Source organism: Phoenix dactylifera, chromosome 5 (genome assembly GCF_051530095.1).
Source record: "Phoenix dactylifera cultivar Ajwa chromosome 5, Ajwa_hap1_PhDact_Kaust_v1.1, whole genome shotgun sequence".
Lineage (NCBI taxonomy): Eukaryota > Viridiplantae > Streptophyta > Magnoliopsida > Arecales > Arecaceae > Phoenix > Phoenix dactylifera.
In genome coordinates, this window is record NC_143194.1 from 11,040,292 (window position 1) to 11,062,029 (window position 21,738).

The 21,738-nt window shown below is 36.8% G+C and overlaps 1 protein-coding gene across 2 annotated transcripts in view; it reads left to right on the forward strand.

Annotated features, from left to right (window-relative positions):
• The window catches only part of LOC103695763 (transcription factor UNE12-like), a 24,796-nt gene extending 11,172 nt beyond the window's left edge, over positions 1 to 13,624 (forward strand). Inside the window, exons 2-4 of one of the 2 annotated variants that reach the window (XM_008777172.6) lie at positions 3,657 to 3,722; positions 10,915 to 10,959; positions 12,942 to 13,624. In XM_008777172.6, coding sequence (XP_008775394.3) covers positions 3,657 to 3,722; positions 10,915 to 10,959; positions 12,942 to 13,169 — 339 coding nt within the window. In that variant the 3' untranslated portion in view covers positions 13,170 to 13,624. Of the gene's footprint in view, positions 1 to 3,656; positions 3,723 to 10,914; positions 10,993 to 12,941 lie in introns of both variants that reach the window. The other variant, XM_008777171.6, reaches the window with a different exon arrangement.
• Positions 13,625 to 21,738: the final 8,114 nt, after the last annotated feature.

Sequence of the window (21,738 nt, forward strand, 5' to 3'; positions counted from 1 at the left end):
AACACCAAACTGGGGAGTGAGTATATAAATACTCAGTGAGTGGAGTAGAGAGTACTATGCACATGAAACCAGATATAATCATGGCTCGAGGTGAAATCTCAAGATCAATAACAAGATGAATATGATCTCAACATAGAGAATATGGAGTAAGTCATCAATATCACCACAATCAATATCAACTCATCTGAAGCATATATGGAATAATCAAGTCAACATATATGCTACTCATGAATATGCTCAACAGGTCATAGTACTGAATCATATAAATCAGGCGTCAATAGGCTGAATCATCAACAAGACAGCTATCGGGAGGTGGGTTTTACGCCCCAGGCGAACCAGCAACAACTCCCTACTGCCATATGCATACATCGAATATGACACCACACCAATATGTAAATCACCACTAGACAGCTGTCGGGAGGTGGGTTTTACGCCCCAGGCGAACCAGCAACAACTCCCTACTGTCACATGCATATGCAGGATAAGACACCATACTAATAATGTAAATGCTAGACAGCTGTCGGGAGGTGGGTTTTACGCCCCAGGCGAACCAGCAACAACTCCCCACTGTCACATGCATATGCAGGATAAGACACCACATTGATCATATAAATGCAGGCCAGTATCCAGAACAGAAATCCATCTCACATCTACATACTAAACGGCACCTCGCGGGAATTCTACATCCGCGGAAAGCCATACTGCACCTCGCGGGGTCTTACTATGCCCGGCGGCAAGCAGAATATAAGTCGTAGGACCGGCCGATCCTACGCCTAGGGCCGTGTCCCCCCTAGGAAGGGACTGGGCTCCGCCCACCCAGAAGGCTACTATGTGCACAAAGGCCGATGTTCAACCCCATCGACTATAGGTGTCCTGCAGATACTGCCAAGCCATGCATAAATGCCATAATGTACCCTCCCAATACTCTACTAAAAAGGAGTATGATCAAGACTACCACTCACTCGATCATGACCCAATCATAAACTAACATCAGGGTTAGGAGTGAGGGTAAAGGAAGTGCAATACAACTCAATATACCACTAAAAAGGCTCTACAAATCTTTGAAATAGAGGAAATGAAATCAATTTACAAAAGAAATCATTTCACAATTCGGAATCAATTTGATTACTCATCAACCCCTCGTAATTCCTCTCAATGTTCCCTCACATGCATGTACAGAATAATCAAGCATAGAGAATCAAGATTATAGAGGAATCTACTACAATATCAATCAATATGCTCAAGTGGAATCAATTCACACTTGGCGACATTCATGAAAATGAATTAAGGATGCTCATGGTGCAAAGTACATGACTCCCACTCACCTGTCAATCTGGCACAGCCCTGATACGCCTCCAAAACTTTATGGTAGGCAGTAGGGGCTTCTTCTTCTTGCTCCCTAACTTCTTGCCCAACTGTGACATGCATTTATAATACATTTAGTCCTGTATCAAGGGCTATAATCTACGTGCCATTTATAATATAGGGAACTTTAATTGATTCAACTCCCCCGTTCCCTAAATCTTTTCTTTTCTTTCTTTTTTTCTTTTTCTATTAATTAACTCATCATTTATGTATACTAGGGATTCCCTTGCATGAGTACAAGGTCCCTTTTAGCTTGATCTAGGCTTAATACTCTATTATAGCATGAAATCCCTTATTTTCCACCCGGATGAACAGTAACCCGGACCGACAGCCGGTTACTTCATCCCGGGTTTGATCCACTTTCCAAACTCCAGATTTGATGAAATTTTTACCTAACATTCTACACTCATAGGGGATTCCAAAGAGGTAACATGCATTGCTATCGGAGGTCGTTTGGCCCCATAAATAATTCGCCGAAGTTGGGACTTCGACACAGTTTTTCCGTAGTGCCGGAAAAATTTGTCAAAATCCGATTCTTCCTCTTTTAACCGCCTCTACAACCCTTATCCGACCCCTCTAGACTATATCCACCCTTTGTATAGCCTAATGTCATCAAAAGACTAGATAGGGATGGATATTTACCTTTTTCTTTTTGGAAATCGAGGTCCTTGCGTAGAGGAGAAAGAGATCTACACTTTTCCCTTCAGCTGGAAGTGCAACCGGGATCCCTTTCCTCCTCGAATCCCCTTCCTCTTCTTCTTTCTTCTTCTCTTTTTCTTTCTTTCTTTCTTTCCTCTCTGTTTCATGCCTGAGACTCCCCTCTCTGTCTCTCGGTTTCATTCCAAAAGCCAGCTCAAACCCTCCAATTAAATCACATCAAGATACTATTCACCCTTTTTTTTAATATTATTAAATTTCCATTTTGCCCCTAACACTTCAACATATCTACGGTTATGCCATTAACTTTTGATTCCTTTTCAATTTTACCCTTACCACTTCAACGCATCTACAACTATGCCATTATCTTTTCATTCCTTCCAATTTTACCCCTCATATCAATTTTAAATGACTATTCTATCCTTTTTTATAAAAAAAATATTTTGGGGTTATTACAGGTACCAATACCCGGCATGGGAGGCGTAGCGACCCTCGATATGCTGAAAGATCTCCTACTATACCATACCAACACAGTGCTAGTGTGGCACCGGTACGGGGTCCGGTGCTGAGATGGCGAATCTTGCTTAGCTCTTTTAATTTGGAGAATCAGACAAGGGACTTTTAGTTCCAAGTACTGGACACTTTAAGCAAATTGCCATTGTATTTTTAATATAAAATTAGAAAGGTTATGTGGACCCCTTCGAGCAAAGTGTCCTTAGTTTTTTGATAATTTATCCAGGTTATTTGGTCACTTTAAACAAAGTGTCCTTATATTTGATATAAATTTATCACAATTAGATGGACACTTTAAGAGTTTAAGTCTAGTGTTATTATGTTTTAAATATACACTCAATTGTCAATATAAGCATCTCAACACATCTTAAGTAATCTTAGACGTGCCTATTGCAAAAATTAAACAACTCATAAACTCATGCCCGTTCTATTAATTTGTTTGTTAGACAGCATATATGACTCTCCTTCCCCATTTCAGTTTCTCCTTTTTGGATAACTATCAAAACACACATGCACAAACAAGGTTCGCCGTACCGGTACCGAACCCCGTACCGGTGCCGCACTAGTATAGGCGTACCGAGTGTCGGTACGGTACGGTATGCGGTACGCCGGGCGTACCGACATTGGTGTACCGATACCGGTACCCATCGGTACGGGTACGGTACGCTCGGTACCGACCGGTACCGATCGGTACAGCGAACCTTGTGCACAAACACACATACATGCGATGTCCCCATGCCTAAATTTGTGGAGGATGCTGTGATCGACGCTTGAAGACACTTGGGCACTTGGCATTTTTTTCCAAGTGCTTATGTAACATCGCATTCAACTATCACACAACGCAATAATGGCACCCTTTACTCCTGCCACCTTGTCTATCTAGTTAAATTTCTTCTATGTTTCCAACTTATTCCATCATGGATTTAGGAGAGCAAATATGATAATTGGTCATTACTCATCGAAATTGGTCAAATTGCATGTAGCTTAGATAGATGGATATTACTATATTTCAATTTAGTACTACTATTTAGATTATTTATACATGCATAGATGTGCGCTTCCATGTTTTCATGCATCTTAATTCATGATAGGATTTCTTAGATCTTGTTCTCTGCATGCAGCTTTGTAGAGAAAGAATAGTTGAAAGAACGCGAGTGTTACAAGAATTGGTCCCCGGCTCTCACAAGGTCATTAATTATTCTCCTTTATTTTCTCTTTGCATTCTTTGTTGTGAAAGTGATCAACAAAAAGTAATATTAGATGTAAAAGTGGCTTTTCTTCATCTTCCTCTTGTGATGTCTTCAAGTTGTTCTTGTTGTATTTATATATTCAAGTTGTTGTGTTGCATGTATATGCTCATAGAAGCTTCTATGAAATTATATGTTCTTTAACTGAAATGATATTATGTTCTTTGTTGGATCTCGTTTGTGCTCTCCCTTCATTCAAATTTCGGTCTTCAATAATGGTGCTTTGCCTCCTCACAAAGCTTCTATGATAAAATAGTCATTGGATCATGACATAAAGCATATCATCAAGTTGGAGATATTAGATACAGTGTTATGAGCTTTTAAGTCATTGTTAGCTATATTGCATATGCAACATTGTCCTTACTGTAATTTATACTACATTTCGTACATAATTATTTTCCTTAAATTGAGGTGCCTTTCATTTCATTCTTTACATTTATTGCATATGCTAGCATGCACTAACATGGTTTGAATTTTTGATATGGTTCAATGTAGGCCATATCATACTATACTAGTCAGGTACTAGTATGGGGCCTGATCAAGACATAGAACCTTGAATGATATGGTTTCCTGTTTGTTCACCTTATCTATTTTTTCCAATAGTCAATACCTTACATCTAACTAAAGTTATTAAATAGGTGGGGCAGTTGCTGTTTTCTATGTACATTCAAATAAATACATCCTTGACATTCTAGTAGAGACTCAAAACTTCACATAAAAAAAATCTTGTGTTAATCTATGTAGGCACATTATAACTTCATCAAAAGTAAGAATAATTGTGTTTTTTTAATATTGAATTGTACAGCTGGTTTACTTTTAGAATAACTGCCACTACCCATGATCTTTCTCATAGGTTTACTATCTAATTGAAGTTAATGAAATTTACAGTGACACCCCTTCAACTTTTCGTGATCTCTTTTATGATTTTTTCAATTAGACCCCAAAACTTAATATTTGGTTGCAATGTACCCCAGCCATCCATTCAAGCTTTAATGGTGTTAATGAAAGCAATGAAATGACTAATTTACCCTCGAAGGTTACTGGTGGAAGAAAATCAAATTTGGGGAAAATTAGTAGGCCAGGCATCCAACTAGTCTCTTTCACTTCTTCCTCCATTCTGGCTAGTCATCTGACTTTTTAGAATTTAGTGAACAAGCTCCGTAATGAGATCATGCTGTTTTGGCTTCAAGTGAGACTTCTATCATATTTTGAACAAGCTCTATAATGCCATCTTGTGCTTGAGGATGATGGGTGTCTTGTAAAAATTTGGTCGCATCACATAATCTGCCTCACAATCAAATGTACCAAAAACACCAAGATGGCTACCGACAAAGATTAGAGAGAGAGAGAGAAGGGAGACCTTGGTGTCAAGTATGATGGTGCAGAGGATCTGGGTGTTTTGCTTGGCAGTGCAGAGGTTGTTGAGAGTCTCCTGGTGATACTTGTGGCTACCATGGGAGAAGTTGAAGTGGGCGACATTCATCCCTATCTGCAGCAGCTGCTTCAGCATTTGCACTGACTGCGACACCGATCCCAGCGTGCACATGATCTTCATCTTTGGCACCTGCCCATCGCTTGACAGCTCCTTCAATATCCCCTCTATATTTATGTTCGCGATATTTACCTCTTCTTTCCCCTTGCTCTCTCTCTCAACAGCCCCCAAAAAAATCCAAGTAAAAATAGCTAAAAGAAAACAAGGGAAAAAGTCAAAAGAAAGAGATCCAAGAAATAAGACTAGAATCTAACAATTAAAACAAAACAAATCTCTCCTTTCTCTACGCATTTATAAGATGGCTCATAGATGAGGTTTGAGTAGTGGGAATTGTGTTCCCTTCAATTCTTTGAGCTCTGATTTTGATGGAATTTGTACATCTGCCATTGAACCATGGGAGATAGGGATACATTCGGTGGATCAGGGGAGCTAATGGAACAAGATTAGAATTTTGGAGGGATACACTGTAACAGTGAACTCCTACACCGAGATATGAGATAGACGGATCTAGCGAAACAGTGGCTAGGGCTAGGGCACAATTGAAATAGTGTATCAAAATTAGAAATGATTTCATGTGGTTTCGGACCGTTGTCATCTACCATGAGTTGTATCTTGTAATTTATCTACTCGAAAATAGATACCTAACAAAAAGCAATGCGAGAAAGATGAGATCGCATGAGCGGATGCCAAAATCTGGCGATGGAAGAATCGAGGACAAGCAGCTTGACTTCGAATGTAGATACAATAGGTTGTAAATTCACTTGCTTATTTCCTCCTCGTTGCTCTTCAAGCAGCTGCGGGTCCACTCCCTCTATTCTCTCCTCCTCTCCATGTCTTCACCACACCAAGCCGGGTTGGGCAAAACCCAACCAGTGGAAAGAAAGAGAGAAAAACATTTGGGAGGAAAGGGTACTTATGGAATATAGTATTTGAAGTTATGTCACATGATAATCATGTGTTCACGAATTCTAATGGAGATGGACAACTAGGGTACATTGCAACCCAATCTTAAGTTTTGGGGTCTACTTGAAAAAAAATAGAAGTTTTGAGGGTGTAAGTGCAAATCACAAAAAGTTGAAGGGGTGTCTTTGTAATTTTTCCTTAAAGTTAACATAGACTAAATTCAGCTTAGAAACTTATGCTAATCATGCCCATTTGATAAATGTAGTAAAATGTGTGAGGAAGATAGGAGAGGGGGTCATATATGATAGGCTTAAGGCTTAGAAATTTTGTTTTCTTTTTTCTAATGCCAATGTGGTGCTAATACCTAATATTTGTCATGAAAACATATTAATTCTTAAGTCATGAGCATTACAAATCAAGAAAATATATAAATTACATTTTGTAAACCGGAGAGGAAAAAAAGTTGTTTTAGGAATTTGTTGGCCAGGAAATCCTCTCCAGTGGAGGGATATAGACAGTGAAAGCATCTCGTAGCAGGTTCAAGTATGCGGGCATGCCATTAGTGTCCGATAATCAGACAAAAGATAGGGAGAAGGGCTGGTAGCGCAGGTCCTAGTGCTTTGATCTTCAAGAACTTTTACTATCGTAATACCATCTTCTTGAAAGAGGAGATAGGATGTGGTCGGGGATACGATTCTATGCTATAGCTATGAAGAAACTAGAAAAATGAAGGTAACTAAAGCATAGGAATTAAAGATAAATGCAAGGTAAAGATTAAGATAACAATGAGCTGTGGATTGGCTAAAGGGTCCTTTTCATCAAATTACATCCTCTTATATATAAAACATGACAAATAATACAATAACCGCCCATTCCTAGTGACAACAACCTCCAGTTCTTTTGACAATTCTGGTAACTGGTGCTAACCATCCCCCACTACCCACGTTCTGGTAATTGCCAAATTTTGTACCATTTGTCACATAGATGAGGCTCTCCTAAATCATCATACCTGATCGGCCTCAAACTTGCCATAGCCGGTCTTCATTTGGCCCACCTTTAATATTTAGACTTGCCTTGATCAATGTGCTCCTTTGTTTATGGGACGGCATCCCGTGCTGAGCCATCTTCAAGCTTACTCCATCTATTTTCTTATACAGTGTTACGACTTTGGCCTCCCAATTACAGCTATAATCAGGATACTTGGCTTGAGACCTCTCATCATTATCCTGCCTTGGCCTTTACCGCATGGTTGAATAGGCATGTAGCACCATCATTAGCTAAAATACGGTGTAAATAGAATTAAACTTAGAAGTAGATAATATCTTTAAATTTTTGATGCATCATTTCATTGTATTACATAGTATTGGCATAACTATTTTAGGAAGCTCATAATTAGATAGGTGTGGCCTTCGATAGAAATGAACTTGAAACCTGAATTTTAGATAATGCTAGTGTAAAGGGTGAACATACTAGAAAGTGATGGACTTAAAGAAGTTGAAACCTTAGTACAATAGTTATAATTAATGTAGGTTCCATTTCTCTTGCTTCGATTTCTAGTTTTCATGAAAACCCAAAACCAGTTTCTATTTTTTGAAAATTGAAACCCAGAATTTGTTTGGTAGTCACTTGGCTTGTGGTGATCGCAATTGTGTGGTGGTCGTGGCAGCGACGATGATGATTGGTGAGTGGCATTGGCTGTGGTGTTGCCAATGACCGATGGTGGCACCAATGGTGGTGGCAGCAGCTGGCAGGTGGTGTTGAGTGGTGGCAAGGGCCAACAGGTGTGGTGGCGACGAAGGCGGTGGTGTTGGCTATGGGTGGTTTATGTTTTCAAATGGTGAAAGTTGGGCTTGATAGCTTTCATTTTTTCCAGAATCTTGGAAACAATTCTCAAAAAAAATTCAAAAATTGAATGGGGTAACTAAACGTGCGTTTTGCCTTAGAAACAAAAATCAAAGACTGGAAATTGGCAATGATTCCAAACAGGCTTGTAGTTATTTAAAATGGAGGGGAAACAACAAGAAGTACATGTACCATGGGAAATGTCAAAAAGCATTTAGTAGTATAAACTATGAAATTCTTTATTTTCACATGAAACATAAATGATAATTTTCATCGATATGGTGATCATGCATATGGTGATCATGCTGGTTGGATCAAAAGATCAACTCTTCTTCCAACTCGCCAATCTAGGAGTATCATTTCTATATTCTCTTCTTGTCCTTGGTAGTTGGTGACACAAGTTTTCATAAAACTAATTTAAATTAGTTGTTGGAATTGACAATGAAACGTTTTATCACAGATCATTATCTTTCTAAGTCAATAATATCATTTGATGGGACAAACACACATATGTCTAGCTCTTCAAAATATTCATTTGAGGCTTCTACTATACTACTTATATATTAAGTGTTACTCCATTATGTGTTGCATTAATATGAATGACAAACATAGCCATATTGTCACTATGTCTATCCTAATCATGGACTGTTATACCACACCAAACCACCTGGAAAGGGGTGGTACCGTGGTACTGTACCATACCAGGTTGGAACTGGTATGAAACTCATGTTCGGATCAATACAAGCCTCGTATTGCCCTCTACTGAGGCGTACTGAGATAAAAAGTGGAAAAATGGTTCTATGGCTGTTTTGGTACAGGGTGCATACTATACTTATATTTATGGTTAAAAAGGAAATTAACTATTATATGTTACGTTGAAATTTTTTGAAAATCAAATGCCAAAATTGCACATGCTTCTCCATAATTTTCTTTACTCTATTTATTTCAATTTAGTGTTTTTTATGCAATGTTACATGTGACCGTAACTCATGTTGTACCTGGAATCTTTTCAGGTTTTATTTTTTTTACATACTTCATCTATTATTCTTTTTCCACAATAATATCTTCTTTCTTACTGCACCTGATGGTAAAAACTGGTGCATCTACTTTGTGCCAAACAAGTGAATTGCTAATTTTGGTCATCTTTACAAAGTCTACTAACATATCGAAAAATGTTTTATGGCCTAGTGTTCTAGCTTATAATTTTGGTGAAGGGGAATCATATTGTCCAAAAAAATATCTTTTGGCTAAGAAGTTATAATCTGATTATGTAAATTAGAAGAAGTGCAATTATTTTGTCTAACATCACTACTGAGAAAAACATGGGCTACTTACACAATGATGCAAGAACCAAAGATTATTTTGTGTCATCATTTGATCATTTGATCTAGTAGTCTTAATCTGAGGATATGGTTTAGAGAACCAAGTGTAATTATGCTGTCAAAAGTTGACCGAAGTTACTAAGATAAAACATGAGCTGCTTTGACCATGAAAAAAAAACCCCTTACCTTTGCATTACTTGTCAGACTTTTTATATTCAATTTATTCGTGCTTTTTGATAAAATTATGGATTATGTAAAGATCTTGAGGCTTCAAGTGAGGGTATTTTCTTTATAATTGATGCATGTGGTTGAAGACCAAGGCAATGTTTTAAATATCAAATTTTTAACTCATATTTTCTACATAATCATGTTTTCATTTGGTTTGATCATACATTCTAGAAACTTTTGTCCTAATATTGATGAACCATTGCATTAGCATTGCCTGGCATGAGAAATGATGCACCCTGTGCCTAATCTGAACAAGGTTTCTTAAGTATAGTTGGTAAGTCTAGTAATGCTGATCTCATCAGATTGTACTTTCTAAGATGGTGATTCCATTCAAAAATGTGTAGGACTGAGATTCATGGTATATCATGTGACCAAAAGTGTCATGCTAACAAAATAATTTATTTATTCCCATTCTGCTAAACAGCTAATAGTTGAGGCAGATTCAAGAGTGTGCATGAACATGGTGTCAATCTGTAAAGAAATATATTGGATTTCATCAATAATGCATGCTGTTGCATTAACGTTCTCCTTGATCATTGCATTTGCCCTATATAGTAAATTTACAGCACCTTGGAAGTCTAGCTATTTGACTTGAACATCAAGCAGCAAATTATTTGTAACTTGCATTGATTTTCCTACCAAACCTGCACCAACCATCTCAACAACTTCTATCTGCTTTATACCATCTCCCTTTGTGTTCCTACTGAACTGTCCCAAACAAGTTTACATTATAGCCTTCTTTTATGCACACATCATACCGACTCCACCAGTATTAAATTGTTGATTACATTGATTTGAACCTTAATGATTTAGATGATCACTACCATCTCATATAAATCTCATGCAAGGGCCCAACTGAATGTAGAAGTCTAACTAACTCCACTAGTTGCATCAGCAAACCACATCATTGCAGATGAAGTGGTGGGACTATATTCAGCAGTGTCCATATAAAAATTATAGATGATCTGTAAAGTCTAGAATTTGCATTTTTAACTTTAAAAAAGACTAGCAGCTCCTGAGAATAGTCACCATTAATAATCAACAAGATTCTGGAAAGTGCTGAGGTCAAGTGGCACAGCCCTGCAGTATAAATTTCTCTGGTTCTCAACCCATAGGATTGTTTTTTCTCTCTCTTTGATCACTTGGGCGCCATCTAAGTCAATATTCTGGAAGTTGATGTGCCAGAGGTGCATATCATTTGCATCTGTAGCTTAGTTTTGGATTCTTATACATAAGGACTAGAGTTTCCTTCTAAGGTAATTTAGTTTTTTGAGTGATTTTATTAGATTTATTTGTTTCGTTTTTTAATGATTTAATTCAGAAGTTTTTATTTACATATTGGCAGGTTCTAAGTATGAGCAGACTCAGGGTTGCTGGTGCTGTGGCACAGGTAGTGGCTGATATCCCACTCTCATCAGTTGAGGTAATTGTGGTAACCTGAGTGACCACAATATGCTTCGCCCAGTATGTGGCTTGTCTTTCTGCTAATTGTTTGAGATGTGCCTGATGCATAAGTTATTATGCAATATCTGTTTGCAGTGACTGATGCATGCATTTGCATGTTATAATCTACTGAACACCCTTCCTTCTTAGTAGTTGCGGGCTTGGAACCAACTTGATTGTGTTGTCTTGATGGCACCAAAACCTGCTTGTTTATCAATTTTATATATGTATATATGTATATACTTTGTGACATAGATTTTCATTATCAATTTTACGACATATGTATATACTTGTTTATCAATTTTACGACATAGATCAGACTTAGATACTTCCGCATCCTAGTGCTTAGTTTGTCTTCTCCCTCACTTGAATCTGTTGCTAGCTGCACAAGTGCCTGAATAGGAAACTATGAACATAGATATATACTGTCACTAATTTAAATTTATTCATTTTCAAGTGAACACACCATGGATCTGATAGATTTGCAGTTCATTTTAAGCATGATGAGAGGATTCTGGGAGATGGCATGAGAAACTGAAGGATGAAATGCCTTGACAACATTTTTGATTATTCGGGGCAGTTAATTAACATGTCAAACTTGGGCCTTTTTTTTTTTAATGAAACATTTTCCTGCTAAATTTGCAACAGATTATACTAATATCAGTCTCCTTTGATTCAACCATTACAAATAATTTGAATTGCTTCCATGGTTAGATTTATTCAATTCAAGCATCACAATAAGCGCTCATTATGTTGAGCAATCTACTTGCCCAAATAATTGGTGAAGTTATATTTAGATAAATTTGCGAGTCGGAATGCTTTTTGAATGAGGATTTATAAATTCAACCATATAGTGGGGACAAGGATTGATAGTTATATTATGGTTATGATATGTAAACGAAAATTGAGGGCAAAGTTCATTGATGGAGCTGGATTTAAGTGCCTCCAATGGTCAGTTCATCTCAAGCATTAAAACGACTCAAGCTTTATTTATAATGAGAAATTTGCTTGTCTACATTCTCACTGAAATTAGATCTACATAAATTTCAAGATAGTTGAATTAAATGCCTGTTGAATTAAGATTCCAACACAAATAGTTGTGGCAAGTCTTGATGGTTATCTTAAGGTTATAATTTCTAAACATTTAGAGCAAAGTTCATTAATAAGCTCATCTTTTACAGCTAAAGTTAATTATCATGATGCATCTTTCTTTTGAATTTGTACATGGATAAGTGGTCAAGAGAACCTGTCACATATCACTTGAATCATCTGCATAAAATCAAGGATTACGTTTTCAAATATAATGTTTTCTGATTATGATAACAAGATTTATAGAGGGGGCATTGCAGTTGGAAAATGGTACTTTGTAGCGGGTATCTATATTACTATCAAGGTGAAACTGGAGTAGATCATTTAAAAGGCTTCAAGATTGCTCACTCTCATATAGAATACAATATGTATAAGGTATCTGGGTGCCCGTGTAACCCCGTCGTTTGTTGGACCTGTGTATGGCTTATATCTTATGTATGAATCTGCTGACATATGATTTTATTGGTACCAGTTTGGACACTATGACTTCAAGTTGATGTGACATGTGATAACTAGAAGTAAATTCTTGCCCACTGTCATCTGAACATGACCATATTTTTATGTTTCTTATCCTCACTTCTCTTTCTGCATGCAAGTGTATCTGTGACTTTGCCTGTTGATGTGCTAATCCTTTCTTCTGATCTGTATTCAAGGAGCACAGAATGCATCTTATTGAATATCTTTATGTTTAACTCTTTCCATTGTCTCTTTGCCATGTGTATGCTTGTGAGTTGCATGTGTACTTTAATAGTCATTGTGCATGGGCAAAAAATTCCTGCCAGACCGGCATTACAGCGTATGTTATGTTTCTAATGCTCTCCATCATTTATCTATCTCTAGGGGAAGGTCGGTGAAGGTGGAGGCAGGAAGCCGGTGTGGGAGAAGTGGTCGAACAATGGCATGGAAGTGCTGGTAATGAAGCTTATGGAAGATGTTGGAGCAGCCATGCAGTTCCTCCAGTCCAAGGCCCTATGCATTATACCAATCTCCATTGCCACCACCATCTACCAGTCTCAGCACCAAAATGAAATCCCTGCAGCCAAGCCGGAGCCCAATACCCCTTCATAGGCTGAGCTCCTCATCATCTGCACGTGCCCATCAATGACTCCTGCATGTAGGCCACCTGCACTTTCTCGGACAGGGGCCAAAGATCTCCAATGTGCTGTTTTCTTGTTCTACTTCTTTTCCTTTTTTGTTTTTTTAATTTTGGTCAAAAAGGCTAGTGATTGGAAAAGCGTGGCAAGTGAAAGGTTGCCGAAATCTTCATATGATTCAGTGTTTTATAGTGAAGGGCAGGCTGCCAAAAGCCATCCCTGCTCTTATTTTGTTTTTGTGGGGGACCGTATTGCAGTACCCACACGCTGGCTTTCTTTTTGAGGTGGATGGTAGGACAAATAAAAGGGGAATGTAATTAATGGATGGGTTTCCTTTGATAGTTTACATCATGTTATTGTTAGGACTGCAATGGATGATGATGTTGATTGATCACACTATATTATTCGAAATGGAAAGGAAGACTGCAACGGTGATGGTGGTGGTGGTGACAGTGGTGATATTGGTTTCAATTTTTGGTGTGGGATTGGAAGGTTGAGCCAAAATATAGTGGTCTTGCACTCTGCTTGCTTTTTTGGTTGGTACTTCATGGTGATCTCTTTGGCCAATTGTCTAAACCTAAAGTTATTCATCACTTTTATTATGCTGGTGCAGTGGTAAGGTATATTGGCAGATGGGATCCTATGGATGCCCACTGCAGTCCCAGAGGACTCTGTCATGATCTTAGACACATAGAAGAAGACATTATGTGCCGGCTGCTCTGCTGGAATTTGGAAAAAAAATAAGTAATAGCAATCATACAATGCAAGAATTGTTCATGGAATTGAATTGACAAAAGGGTAGGGATCTAGGCATGCCTCTTAGCACTAATTTATCCTCTTGATGCTGAATCCTCTCATTGAACATTGGTCAAGTCCTCTTCTCTTACAACTGTGCATTGGATGGGGAGTTTTTTAAGGTTTTGCAATTGTAAGAAGAGGGTGAACTTTCTATTTTTTAGATTTGTCTGTGTGTCCCACACATCGTAGGTCTATGTCCCATGAACCTTGCTTTATTTGCATTTTCATGGAACAAAATGTGCTGTTCCTAGACAACATGAGGTCTAACATTCCTCACATGATTTTGCACCACTAATTATCATTTTTAAATAATTTTGAGTAATACTTTTTTTTGGGTTGTTGATAAACAAAATAAAATAAAAGCATTATTGAGGGGCTACTCATTTCAACAAATAAAATTAGAAAATCTCAGCCCAATCAAAAGTCCAAGTCCAAGTAGTGTTCTTTCTTTGGTCCAATTAATACTGCTAGCATCACATTATAGAAGTCAATTTACTCTTATGTTGAATGACATAAAAATATCAGAATAAATATGAATAAATCCTTTATGATGGTCAGAATTTTATTTATTGCTGAGGATGTTTCTTTATTACGCATGTAAATCCTTTATATGTGCATTTTTACATTCTCTGTTGAGGAGAAACAAACTTCACATTCTCTCACAAGAATCTCAATATATATATATATATATATATATATATACCAAACATATTTTCTGTATCGGATTTCATATTTTAATTCAAAAAAAATAATATCAAATGAGAGCAACACTTTTTTTTTTGTACGCCCAGACAGTAAATAAATAGAACTTTATTATCAATAAAAAAGAAAAAAATAAATAGGATAAATGATTGCATACGCCCAATTGTTGATGCCACCTAAAACTCCCATGAAACAATGGAGTCAAACCTTCTTGTAGGACTCCATTTAAGCAGCATGCTCCCTGAGTATTTTTTGACAAGACTTTTTTACTTATGGGAACATCAATTTTTTTGTCCGTATAAATGTGTTCCAGTGGAACCAGCTTTCCAGCATATCTTTCTTTAATGTCCAAGTATCGGACATCCAGTAGCACAACTGCCTTGTTATCACAAGTTATCTTCATGGGTCTTAAAATTAGAACCATTTACTTTCAACTCAGTGATGAAATTGCTTAAGAGCAAGGCTTGTGCACTTGCTTCTCGGTGCACTTCTCTAATACTGTTTTCCATTGTACATACATACATACATACATACATACATACATACATACATACATACATACATACATACATACATACATACATACATACATACATACATACATATATATACATACATACATATATATATATATATATATATATATATATATATATATATATATATATATATATATATCTTTATATATCCTGATGTTGTTGACCTTCCACCATCAAGGCATCCAGCATAATCCGAATTAGAGTATCTTATTACTATCAAGGCACTGGAGTCTTGCAGGTGGACTGCATGCAGCCCTTGTTTCCATGATTATGCAAATATCACAGGCTATATTCGTCAAAAGCATGCGTCTAACTTCAAATATTTGAAGTCCTAAGTTTTCATGATCAATTACAGATTCAAAAGGGGCTTGATGCTAACCAAAAACTGAGTTTCATATCAGCTGTTAAGATCCTATCTAAAACTCATGGACCTTTTAGATAGATCTTAATATGCCATATAGACCCTACTGATCCTTCTTGCCTATTGAAACCTCTACACTCCCGCTTACTAATCCATATGCCGTTACTAATTCCAGATTCTATCCCTTGAGCTCTTGTGGTGCTTATATACTTTTAAGCCCATCCATCTAAATACTCGGATTTTTAAGAAAGGATCTTAACATAAATGGAAATCTAATAAAAATAGTTATTCCATGAATCCATCTTTAAATACCAAAATTTTACGATTCCATGAAACTGCAGTGTTTTCAACTTTTATCATGGGAGACAAAAAATAAACTGGATCTGCTGTTAAAATTTCATGATGTTTTATTTAATTCTTTTGCTGTTTCAAAAATTATACAATCTTGATTCTATTCATAATCCTGTAATGGAAAATACAATTCAAAATTATTATTACCATTGGTCCCATAAGGCCTTTTGTGGATACTTTATACTTGGCCCAACAACCTAGTTTCATAAAACAAAAAAAATATACATTTGCCACAATGGGACACTCAGGAGGTAGTATTTTAGAAAAGATGTCTAGGTTTCTGGTCTGTCGGAAAAGCTGTCGGCATGGAAATCGCTATCGATAAAGCATGGTTTTCCATGCTTGTTCTTTCTCAATAAACTCTACCATGCCTTCATAAATAAAAATGCCTTTTGGTTGAAAAACAATATACAGTTTATAGGATATTGCGATGACTTATTATCTGGTTACAGAAACACAATCTATAACTTCACAAAAACTAGCCATGTTACATATTTTGCCTTACAAATAGTTATAATAGATATGAACTAGTATGTGCAGCCTGATTTGGTGAATATAGTTATTGTTTCATAATATATTTGGTATTATTATTGTTATTGTTTGTTTCTAGAAAATACAAGTAAGAAATTCTTACACCCTCTATATTCAAAGACTAGAACCTTGCGTCTTTGACCATAACCATTAATACCACCTCCATCATTGCCACTATTACTACTACAAGCGCCACCATCTCTACCACTATCATCATTATTGCTACCAATTCTACTACATCTGTCGCCACCACAACCTTTACCATACTATCACCATCATTACTGTTATATTGGTAGCACCATCGTTGCTGCCAGTGCCACCACTACCGTCACTAATACTATGGACTATAATATCATCGCCATCATTATCATTCCCTCAACTACCATTTTTATGGTTATATTTTTAAAAATTTAGAAATAAAATTGAACCAAAAATTTTATTTTTTATTTTTAAAAATAAGAAAATAAAAGTGATGACAAATGACACCTAATTTATTGATTTGGTTGAAACTTTATGTTTACATAACTTATTTGATATTTTGTTCCGTTTCAACTTATAAATCCGATCAGCAAACAACATATTTGAATTATTAATAGAAGATACTAATAGGTGCTATCTTGTAAGCATATATGCTTAGGAAAACAAGTATTCAACTAAGCATACATAGCATAACATTTAGGTTCACACAATTGGATGGTATATTGCATCACGTAACCCTTTTTAGCCCTATTAGATTATTTCTTCAATAATTATAATTATAATGTCCTCTATTTTTCATTGCTATAAAAAAAATGAGAAACATTGACCATATGTTATATAAGGACAATATATAATATTTTCTGAGAAAATATAGATTTATATAATGGAATGTATGAACGAACTGTGTTCAATTAGGGATTAACACTTCAAATCCGATCCATATTGGAATTGTTTCCATTCAGGATTTTTTTATCAATCAATTTTTAAGTTGAAAACGATCAAAATTGAAATATAAACCATAACAAAATAAAGTAATCGGCTACTTAATTATATCATAACCGTATTATATAATAAAATAACAACGAGGACTACTTAAACATGTATGATAACTTCGTACAAGATTGATTAACGACTGCCCATAAAATACAATCAACAGGATAAATTAATGATTAAAAATAATTTTATAAATTCAAGAGCGTTTTAATATCTTAACTATCCACTCTACTTCTACTAATATATGATTGGAAGAGGCTTTGAGGGCAGTTTCAGTGGATTTGTTCCACAAAAAAAAGTATGGCTCCTTTAGTGTGACGGTCTTAAAGTATGAAGCTAGGTGGCTTCAGTGTTTTCTAAGCCAAAAAGAATAGAAAACGAGAGCGTTATGCACGTCCCCTCCAACTCCCTTATCTAACTTCTGGATATTTTCCCATCATTTTCTCATCCCTATCATCTAAAAATTGGTAACAATTTTCTTTGCAAGCCTTTCTAAATGAAATCCTAGTTATCTAGAAGTTGCATGGATCACATGCGCTGGATTTTAACATGGATATATAGCACTATTAGTACTGATCCATATGTGGACCTTATAGGCATACTGTCACTCCCCCGACCTGAAATCACAAGCCGGGGTTCGCAGCAACCGCCACATACCTAAAGAAAACTCTTCTTACAAATATACAAGACATGTCAGCATGATCTCATAAATAAGCAGCAAAATAAATTTAAATAATTAACGTTCAAACTTTAATTTAAATAACTAATCAAAATAGAATATCTCACAAAAATAATAATATTCTAAAGTCTTGCATCAACTTTAATAAAAACTTAATCTAAATAAAGATGACAGAATGCTGTCTTTAGTCTCCAAAAATGTAAAAATAGTAGAATATAGCTAGACAACCCAGTAAATAATGAACACTTTAGCTAGATGAATCAATTAATATGATAATTAATAATATACTGAAAATAGGCAAGCCAAGTACATTAATTCAAAATCGAATCTAAATATACAATATATTAGAACAATATGCATGCGAATCCAATCATTTCAAAATTCAAATTTCGTTCATAGATCAATTTTTTTCAAAACATTAAGTTCAGCTCAACAACTAGAAACTCTGACCACATTTATACTCGATGGCTCGGCCAGACCATAAGCTTAGTAATAATCAAAATGCCACCATATAATCTCCAATGGTAGAGTATCAAAATACCAGCATATATATAAGCTCCACTTGCATGCTATTGAAGTATCAACATACAATCCCTGCTAGCAGAGTATTGAAGTCCCAACATGCAACCCCTACCGGCAAGGTACAGAAATACCAATGTACAATCTCTACTGATAGGGCATCAAAATATAGTTTGGCTGCAGATCCAAATTCGTCTCAAATCAATTTTTTTTTCAAAAATATGTTTAATATTCCAAATCGTAAGATTTATAAAATTATGCAACATCAAAATCAATACATTCAATTAAAAATTATACGATATTCTAGAAAAATACATATTTAATAATAAAATATTATGCATCAATTTTATAAATCAAAATGATTCGATTCATTAAATATTTATAGTTTGCTGATAAATTAAGAAAAAATTTTGATTTCGAACATTCTTATAGGGCTGGCCAAGCAAAAGTACTCGACATTTGGTCAACTACAAATCAAGAGTTATGTCAGGATGCAAATAACATGATAGGTTTGTATTGGTGGTGCAATCTAGTAGCGCCTGGCCTGGGCTCGGGTGGGGTTCCGCACGCCATCCAAATTATTGAGGAAAAGACCTTCTCTAGGTTCTAGCAAATCCCAGTAGAGAAATTTTGTAGAGAGAAAGAAGGGAGAGAAAGTGGGGAAGAGAGAGAGAAAAGAGGAGATAGAGAACCATTACTTCTCTCTCTCTCTCTCTCTCTCTCTCTCTCTCTCTCTCTTTCCTTTTTTTTTTTTTCTTCTTCCTTTTTTTTTCTTCTCTCTCCTTGGCTTCTTGGTTAAACAAGGGATTCATGCTCGTCCCCTTCATTAAAATATGCGGTGGCTGTGGCCTGTGATGGTGCTGGCCACGGCGGTGCCGCCAGTGGTCCTACAACCGGTGATTGGCATTAGAAAGAAAGAAAACAGGGGATCGGGATTAACCCATGCGCCGGTGATCAAGGCTCTGGTGAAACCATGAGACGACATAGGCGGCTGATCAAAAGCTCTGGCGACAAGCGCTAGTAGCGCGAAATGCTAGGAAAAAGAGAAACAAGGCCGAGAATCAAATCTACAAATAGGGGAGTAGCTTACCATTCAAAATTCTGCGATCCCCCGATGAGATCCCATCCATCAACAGTGGCTCGCGAAGGGTGAGGGTGGCGGCACCGCTAACTTCGGCAAGGCTCCGATAATGCTGGCCGGTCAAGAAAAATCCACAAAATAGGGATGGTGTCATACGGAAGAAAAAAAGAAGGGGACTACTGGCGACGTGTTTGGTAGTGATGACCTTGAAGGAGAGGGAAGAACCTTTTAAATAGAGTGGGAGGAGCCACCGAGAATCCGCCTCGGCATCGAATTTTCCTCCAATGAAGACGGGAGGAAGGAGTCCCATCGGGAGTCTGCTTCCTTCATGCCGAGCTAGAGATGGGCACTGGGCTGGGCCGCCCATGGCCCGGCACGAAGCCTAGCACGGCCCATTAAAGGGGGCCGGGCTGGGTTACCACTTTCTGGCCCGCGGGCCGAGCCCGGCATGGCCCATAAGGGCCTGGGCTGGCACGGCCCGCGGGCCAGCCCGGCACGGCCCATAAGGGCCTGGGCCCGGCACGGCCCGCGGGCCAGCCCGGAACGGCCCATAAGGGCCTGAACCGGGCTTGGGTCGGGCCAGGCACGGCCCGTCCCCCTTAAAATAAATAGAAATAATTTTTTTAATAAATTAATAAATATTGAAAACTAAGAATTTATTAATATAAAGCTACCTTAATGGTGGGGGGTTAGGCATAGACCCCTACCAGTTTATTAATTTAAATCAAAATGGTACATGAAGGGAGGTTTGGACCTTGGTCTGACCTCCAGAATACAATAAGAAAGGAGAAAAAATAGAGATGACTCACTTTAACAATTAAAAAAATAAAAATGTACAATTATAAAAAATTAAGAAATCTTACTAATCATCAGTGATTCAGTATTCACTATTCAGTAGTGTTTGTATCATCATCATCAGAGGATGTTGTATTATGTCTACCTTTATCTTGAAGTCTCGCCTCAGCATCCAACCAATCTTTGAAGCAGAGAAGCATCTCAACCGTTTCGCCAGTCATCCTACTTCTCTTTTCGTCAAGAACACGCCGACCTGCACTAAAAGCGGATTCCGATGCTACTGTGGACATCGGCACAGCTAAATATCGCGTGCAATTGCAGACATAACAGGATATTGATTTTTAACACTCTTCCACCAAGATAATACATCTAGACTCTCTATTTGATTTTCATCATATGCAGACTGAAGATCATTTCGTAAATAAAATTCTAGTTCACTACTTAAAGATGAAGAAGATAAAGATGAACTTGAAGCATGTGTGTGTTTTCTCTGTGCAATGAATGAAAAAATAGATGACGAACGAGAACTACTAGAAAAAGAAATAGAACTTTGTACGGAGAATCTAGATCCACAAATTTTTTCATCATATATAGCATAAATATCATAAAGAAGTTGTTTTACCTCAATTTTAGCAGGTTCAGGATCTTGAATCATATTTTCACAGTATGCATCAAGTAAAATTAGCACGCCATTCAATTTAACTCTTGGATCAAATACAACAGCTAAGTTATGCATAGGACATATCTTGTCCCAATACTCATTCCATTTAGATTCCATTTGTTCAATAATAGGCATTAAAATATCATCATATCTATGTTCTGCAAATTTTTGACTAATTATATATGCTTGTTATAAAAATGAACATGAAGTTAGATAATAAATACCAGAAAGAACATTAGTAGCATTATAAAAACTAAGCAAAAAATCTTTCAAAATTTTTTCTTTATTCCAATCAGTTTCAGTCAATGTAAAGCCTAATCCACGATCATAATATATGCACTTAATAAGTTTTTATATGGGTATGCATCATGTATCATGCTATATGTTGAGTTCCAACGAGTAATTACATCAAGTTTAAATTTTTTAAAACGTTTACCATGATTTATACATAGTTTCTTAAATTCTTGAAGTCTTGATCTTGAAGCATGAATAAAAGAAACTGCATTTCTAATTTTTGAAATCACATCTTGAATCATGCCCATGCCAGCTTGAAC